The sequence below is a fragment of the Anoplophora glabripennis genome, unplaced genomic scaffold, assembly GCF_000390285.2.
Source record: "Anoplophora glabripennis isolate ALB-LARVAE unplaced genomic scaffold, Agla_2.0 scaffold2852, whole genome shotgun sequence".
Taxonomy (NCBI): Eukaryota; Metazoa; Arthropoda; class Insecta; order Coleoptera; family Cerambycidae; genus Anoplophora; species Anoplophora glabripennis.
In genome coordinates this window covers 2,934-10,611 of record NW_019423147.1, presented here as the reverse complement: position 1 = coordinate 10,611, position 7,678 = coordinate 2,934, and the positions used below count along the sequence as shown (strand labels likewise).

At 36.0% G+C, this 7,678-nt stretch overlaps 1 protein-coding gene across 1 annotated transcript; it reads left to right on the top strand.

Annotated features, from left to right (window-relative positions):
- Positions 1 to 556: 556 nt before the first annotated feature.
- Positions 557 to 4,208, top strand: LOC108916672 (zinc finger protein 99-like). Its single transcript, XM_018722973.1, has 4 exons — positions 557 to 820; positions 881 to 1,186; positions 1,296 to 1,615; positions 2,445 to 4,208. Exons 1-4 carry the CDS (start codon positions 704 to 706, stop codon positions 3,757 to 3,759), a joined length of 2,058 nt encoding a protein of 685 aa, XP_018578489.1. The 5' UTR covers positions 557 to 703; the 3' UTR covers positions 3,760 to 4,208.
- The last annotated feature ends 3,470 nt before the right edge of the window (positions 4,209 to 7,678 follow it).

Sequence of the window (7,678 nt, the reverse complement as noted above, 5' to 3'; positions counted from 1 at the left end):
CACTACCCCCGGGGTTTACACAGACGAGCCGGCGAAGCAAGAAGAGCGCCAGAAGAAAGGGCCCTAGCCGGCGGGGCCCAGCCAGGACAAAAGGAGGTTCCACAAAGCGCCTACACCGGCCGCAATTGCGGTCGGGGTAGACGACGGATGGGGCCCACCTACGAAGGCTGTCCAGGCCTACACGAGATGAGGCAGGATAAAGAGGGATAATTCCCCTCGATCCCAAATCATTGAGGCCAATTTCTAGCCATAGAATAATGGCGCGGTTTATGATCTTATATTTTGGTCAATTTTCTTTAAAAATTAAAGTTAATTTGATCAAAGCTGCACTTATAAATACATGTCGAACTTTATACTATAGAAATATACGAAATAGTCATATGAAAAGTGTGAACGTGCGAATTTACAACCAGGCCTTATTTCTCGTGATTAGATCGTAGTTTCGAAAACTCCTTTCAATTTTCTAGAATCGTAGATATTCTGTTCTTATGCTCCTACATCTACGGGTAGTTCATGTGACATGTAAGGATTGTAAGGTTATGATCATTATCTATGGTTATGATTATTTACTTACGAAGGAAAGTTTAAATAGGAATGTTTATTAGTTTGAAAATATAAATAAGAGAATTCTCTATTCCCTAGTGAAGAAGAAGATATTGGAAAATCCTTTTATTGCCATATATTATCAAGATAAATTGTTTAAATGGAGAATTTTGAGGAACAACATTGTAGGCTATGCCTCAATGTTTTAAGCGACGAACAATTTGAAGAGATAGAAGAAGCTACCAGAAATATTTTTGGCTTTCTATTATTAAATCTGGTACGTTCATTAAGGGGTTTAGCCAATAAGTGTTACTGATTATATTAATCCAATTTTCAGGATTTTGACAACTCGAATAAACACATAATATGTAACGATTGTTCACTACAGGTAAGAGAAGCATACGAATTTAAGTCGATGTGCCTCTATACTGACAATACTATAATTACTCATGTCGATTATGAAACGGAACGTTCTGTTGACTTAAGAGAGATTTACGTAAAGGAAACAGAAAACAAGCAACTCGTGAATAAATTAAATGATGATCATAAAGTTTGTCGGTTATGTATGCAGTTAACAAGCAGTGAATTTATGTCGATACATAAATTAGAGGTTGATATGATTGAGAAATATATTCCAGAAATAGTAAGTATATAGCGACATACAGCAATATACAAAAGCATGTTGCATTTTTTAGCAATTCAATAACTATAAAAAAAACTAAGGTTGTCCAACCTTATAATGTACTTTGTAGAATTTCAGTGTCGTCAAAGATCCCATTATTTGCAAACGGTGCTTTGTTTCCTTCTGTACCCACAGTGGTTTCATAGAGAAATGCTTAAAAACAAAGGAAAACGTTAAGAGTTTTCATGGTACAAAAGTCACTGCCAGTTTGGGCTGGACTCCATCCTTTGCTTCTCCCGTTAGTGTTGAAGAGATCAAAATAAAATCCGAATTAAATGAACGGGAAGATCAATTTATCGAAATGGGATCTACTGCACTGAAATTTGAAGAAGAGAAGTTGATTAAATCTGAGCCTCTGGATATAAAAGCAGAAGAAAATGATAAAGAGAGGTATGTAACTCAAAATTCTTCTGATAGCGATACGAAGGACTGCAGCGCGCTCAGCATATTTCAGAATAATGTAAATCAATTTTAAATAAATTGTTGAAATGAGATAAAATTTACATCGCACTTAACCTTTTCAGTGTGGTATGTAGTAAAAGTAGTATAAGTATCCCTTATCACATAATTGGCGTAAACTTTTAGAAAATAAATATGTTTTTTTCTCCACTTTTGAAAGAACGATATTATTTTTGGGGCAATAGCCTCCTCAGAGATTCTAATGCATCTATTTCCATGTTTGGAGGAAGTTCTTTTTCAAATTTGTTTTTGCAAATTTCTACTTTGTGCAGAGCAGACAAGGCAATACATAGCAGGACCTACAGAGCAAAATGATAACAAATAAATTATTTTAGCAATTGTTGATTGTCAATTTGTATTTTTGACCTAGGATTTGTAATCAGCTACCCAAAAACCCCAGAGTATACATTGTCAGGAGAAAATTTCTCAAACCCTCAAATAATAGATTTAACTTTAACATCGTGTATATCAAAAATGAGAGCTTCAAAGGCAGATGTTTGTATAAAAAGACATTCTTAAATTTGGAGAAAACATTTTATATCTTATATGTTGTAGTGTTACAGTCCACATTTCGTCGAAAAACGCTAATTTAAAAAATGTATAGGAAATGAAAAAAAATTCTTTCTGATTTTCTTTAAGCTTTCATAATTTTTTAAGCACAAACAGTAGACAAAAGTAAACTTTTCAAAAATCGATTAAAAAAATCTTTTTGTATGAGGAAAATCAAAGGAATCTTTACTAAAAAATAAACATTTTTCAGTTACATATTTCCGGATATTTCACCCCATGAACTAGAAGAGACAGAGGAGCTTTCCGAAGTAGACAAGAGTATAAACCAATTTGAACGTGATCAGATACCCAAAATATACATTTGTGATAAATGTAATTTTCAAAGCAAAAACAGAAAAAGTTTCATAGGTCACCAAATAGTACACAAGGATCCCTCGGCCGTGCAATTGTACAAATGCGATTTGTGTGATTTTGAGTCCAAATATAACGGGTCTTTTAAGCGTCACCTGGCGAAACATGCTAACGGCACTACATTTTCAGAAGCACCGATACTCGGGTGTGATTCGTGCGATTACAAAACCAAATATAAAAACAGACTCAAGTGCCACCAATTGACACACATGAATCCCTCAGAAGTGCGGTTGCATATGTGCGATCTGTGTGATTTTAAGTCGAAATATAAGGAAAGCATAAGACTCCATCAGTTGAAACACGCTGATCCCACAAAAGTACAGATGTACTCTTGTGAGTCGTGTGATTTTAAAACTAAATATAAAGGCAGTCTTAAGCTTCACCAGTTGAAACACGCCGATCCCTCAAAAGTGGATATGTACTCATGTGATCTGTGTGAGTTTAAGGCGAAATACATGAACAAACTTAAGCTGCACAAAGCGAAACACATGGAACTTTCGCAGGCGCGGACATACAATTGCAATGAATGTAATTTTAAGTTCAAATATGAAGAGTCCTTTAGGCAGCACCAGTTGAAACACGCCAATCGTCCGCAAATACTGACGTACGAGTGTGACTTGTGCGTATTCGCGACCAAAAGAAAGAGCGGTCTTATTTCCCATAAGTTGCAACACGCTGACCCCTCACAGATACAAATATACAAGTGTGACGTATGTGACTTTCAAACTAAGTATAAGAACAAACTTAAACCCCACCAGGCGACACACGCGGATCCATCGAAACCACAGTTGTACACATGTGATTTGTGTAATTTTAAGTCCGAACGTAAGAGCAGTCTTCATTTCCACCAAATGAAACACACGAAACACTCAGAAATGAGAATTCACAAGTGTGATTTGTGCGATTTTGTGGCGAAATATAAATTTGACCTTAAGTACCACAAGTTGAAACATGCCGATCCTTCAGCAGTGCCGGGGTACAAATGTGATTTGTGTGACTTTGTCAGCAAATATGAAAGCGGACTTAGGTATCATCAACTGAGGCATGCAGACACTACAAAGGTGCAGATGCACAAGTGTAATTTGTGCAATTTTGAAACCAAATACCGGAGCAGTCTTAAGTCCCATCTATCAAAACATGCAGATTCTGTTTGATAGACTTCTGGATGAAGAGAAAGTACGAAGTCACAGTTTTCTCACTTAAAAATTGTCAAGCCAATATCTTATATAAGTTTTAACATATTGCAAGAATCTATTTATATCAAGGCCTTCTGAGTTAACTATTTAATTTAGAAATGGGTGATATAACCTACAAAGCATATGTCACATCTCAAATGTCGTTGCATATTAAGGAGACTAACTAATAATAATAATAATACAAGTTCAAAACCGATCTATATGTGTTGTGGTAATTCAATATTAGTGGAGCTCATGGAGCAGTTGCTTCCACCATTATCATTAGTTAGCTATGGTTTTTGTTGAACTTTTATTTCTCTGGGTCAATGTAGGCACTGCATAAAAAAATATTTATTTATTTTGGGTAGAATTGCCCAGACATAAAAATTACAATTATAGTTCAGGAAAACTCATAAATTCACATTGAAATTAGTACCATAATAAAATATTGACTTACAAACAACAATAAAATAGTAACAATAAAGAGATAAAAAGTAGTATAATTATAAATCTAAATTTACTGAATGGTTTCTATAAATTAATCTTTGATAATAATTTTGCGTCTGCTAGTGAAATATATTCATTTTGTTTTTTACTTCTCCAATGAACGATGTTGCCATAGACAGAAGCAGCGTTCACTGGTGCTTGTTCTACCTTCCAGGTTTTTCCCCATGAGGCATCGGTGTATCGGATTAGAAGGTTTTCTTCATGCTGATTAGTCTTAATAAACAATAGTCCAAAGTCGATGGTGCCACTCAGGTATCTTAATATTCGTTTTATTCCTATGAAATGTTCTTTGGTAGGATTAGTCTGAAATCAACCGAGGTAGTTGCCTGCAAAAGTAATGTCGGGTCGACTGATTTGACAGAAATGATAGTGATCCTATCACATTTCTATATTTTGTCATAAGGTATATTGTTACCTTGTAGTCTGGCGGGGCTAATGTTGTGGATCCTGGTACATATGTGTAGCAACTTTCAGTTTCATTTTAATCTTCCATTTTATCGACCTTGGTTTTAAACTTCATCTATTCTTTTCTGATCTGTATCTTCTACCACACTACGTGTATTGTTGTCATTTATATTATTTATTTCCTCCTCTATGGCGTTGTTCTTTCCTTGTTGAACTGCATCATTGAAAGTTAAGTTGCTATTTTCAACGTACCAAGTAAAGAAGTCGTCTTCTACAACCTGACCTATACATCCTTCATCATCAGAACTTTCATTCATGGATATCTGGTAGTCTTTAAGTGTTTCACGTGGTTTTTGTAGCCTTGTTTTTATTTTAATATGGACTCAAATTTAATCTGCTTACTAACCATTAAGAACTCACACAATTGTAAAATGCTAGAAAAAATGATAAGATTGGCACTTAAACGTAAAAAACATTTTTTAAATAATTTATTGAGTAATTTATACTTTCAAAAAATTTTTGGCGGTCCAGTATTTTAGCGTCCAGGTCCGGACCGCGGTCCGCCAGTTGTTGATCCTTGCTCTAGGGGTTTTGCTGCAGTTACTTGTCGGTGTAGTGACAATTATGGCGCGTTATAATAAGAAAAAATATTATACTGATCAAGAACTGGAGGCGATTTTAGCCAATAGTGATGATGAATCCGTTGAAAATATATCAGATGAGTCAGATGGCGGATGGATGGATGAGGATGATACGGCCACACCAGAACCTACGTATGCGGCTCCTGAATCATCAAAGACCACCGATTTTTCTGACCAAGATTCCCATTCCGATATTCCTACTAGCAGTAAAAAAAGAACTAGAGGTAAAGCTAAGAAAGCAACAAGTGATTTTGTTTGGAGTGGAAAAGATTTAAAGCCGGAAATACACAAATTTAAATTTGACAATTCGGGTTGTTCTCCAGAAAGTGGCCTTGATAAAAATAGCAATGAACTAGAATGTTTTCAAAGATTCTTTGGCGAAGACATTGTTCAGTATATTGCTGAACAAACTAACCTATATTTTGCGTCTTTATCTTCTCGGGATATTCCCGATAAATCCCAGACTGCATCGATGGAAGGATACAGATTTCGAAGAAATATACAGCTTTATTGTAAACAACTTACTTATGTCACAAGTCAAGAAACATTCCATTAATTCTTATTGGACCAATAATATTAAGATATCTACACTCATGTTTCACCAAATTATGCCCAGTGACCGGTTTCTTCTTCTCCTTAGTCTTCATTTTGTTGACAACAGGAAGGAGGCGCCCCAAGATGATAAATTATGGAAAAACCGAAAAATTGTTGATCATTTAAAAAAACAAATGGCAGAAACTTTCTATCCCTTCGAAAATCTGTGCGAAAGCTTAGTCTTATTCAAGGGTAGAATATTTTTTAAACAGTATATACCAGAATAGGCACTGGTTTGGTATTAAATTTTTCCTCATATGTGACTGTGAAACCGGATACATCTTAGATTTTATAATTTATACAGGAAAGTATACCGATCTTGATGATATAGAAGATGATCTTCTCAACAAAGTGGGAATATCTGGTAGAGTCGTCTTATCACTAATGAAACCTTTTCTTGGGAATGGTCATTCATTATTTCTGGACAACTGGTATGTAAGTCCTCACCTTTTTGTACATTTACACCAGCAAAAAACTAGCTCATGTGGGACTGTTAAAAAGAATAGGAAAGGAACGCCAGACCTTGAACGCGTTTTGGATCGCGGAGAAACGCAATTCAAGTCTTCAAACAAGCTTCTAACTTTGAAGTGGAAAGACAAGCGGGAGGTATTCTTGCTGACTACAATGCATAATAGCGAAGTTAGCGGTACTGGTAAAATTGATAAGGATACTGGGGAGGAAAAAAGAAACCTCATTGCATTCTGGACTATAATGAATACATGGGAGCTGTTGATCGCTCCGATATGATGCTTAGCAGTACCGAATGCGTTAGAAGAACAGTTAAATGGTACAAAAAGATATTTTTCCACTTATTGGATATTGCCATTTTTAACTCTCATGCCTTATATCAAACTGCAACGGGTAATAAAATTAGCCTGCCGGCTTTTCAAATGAAGGTCAGACCAAATTCTGGAAGAAGTACCATTCGCAAATTTATAGCCATCGAACTGGAAGATGTTCACAAGGCGATAATCCCCTGCGTTTGACAGCCCGCCATTTTCCTTCACAAGTCCCACCAACAGAGAAGAAAAGAGAAGCCCAAAAAAGATGTGTTGTTTGTGCTAAAACGGGGCACAGAAAAGACACACGTTATATGTGTACCGAATGCAATGTACCACTTTGTTAAATTAATTGTTTTGAACTTTACCATACAATTTTCAAAGTGTGTTTTTCTAATCACTTTAAAGTTTTTAATAAATAATACAGGATCGGCCTTCATTTTCGTTGAGTAAATGAACTAATTTACAAAAAAAAACGCGAAGATAAAACTTTTCCGTATAAGACTTTTCTATTACAAATATCGATAGGAGGCTGTAGTTTAATTTTTATAGATTATACACGCCACACCCTGTATATTAGATAATAAGCTAGGTTTGTTTTGAGATTCTTCTTCGACTCCTTACTCCCAGTTCCTAGCGGGCAGCCGACCAGAGCACACGTGTTTTGTGAAAGTGTAGTGCAAGGAGCAAATTCTACCTGCCTTTATTAAGGCTACCTGGAAAGAATCCCTTTCTTTCCTTTTAATCACCGACCTAATCCCCGGCTTAAGCATAGACGCCGTCGGCATCTTTGTTACAGCACCTGTGCCGGGGTTATGCCCAGGTAAGTTTTTACTTATTTATCAGTTATTTGCATTACTTTAGAATACATTTCTTTAAAATTGCGACCCCCGACAAACAATATACCAGACAGACAAATACACCAAAAGACACGTACGCCCCCGTGAGGGGGCATCCCCACACGACTAACAC

Bases quoted from the DNA above. Each gene is read 5' to 3' on its own strand.
- LOC108916672 (XM_018722973.1), top strand. From the start codon at position 704: ATGGAGAATTTTGAGGAACAACATTGTAGGCTATGCCTCAATGTTTTA. The intron at 821-880 runs GTACGTTCATTA...TCCAATTTTCAG, and splicing joins GCTTTCTATTATTAAATCTG to GATTTTGACAACTCGAATAA. The intron at 1,187-1,295 runs GTAAGTATATAG...TGTACTTTGTAG, and splicing joins AGAAATATATTCCAGAAATA to AATTTCAGTGTCGTCAAAGA.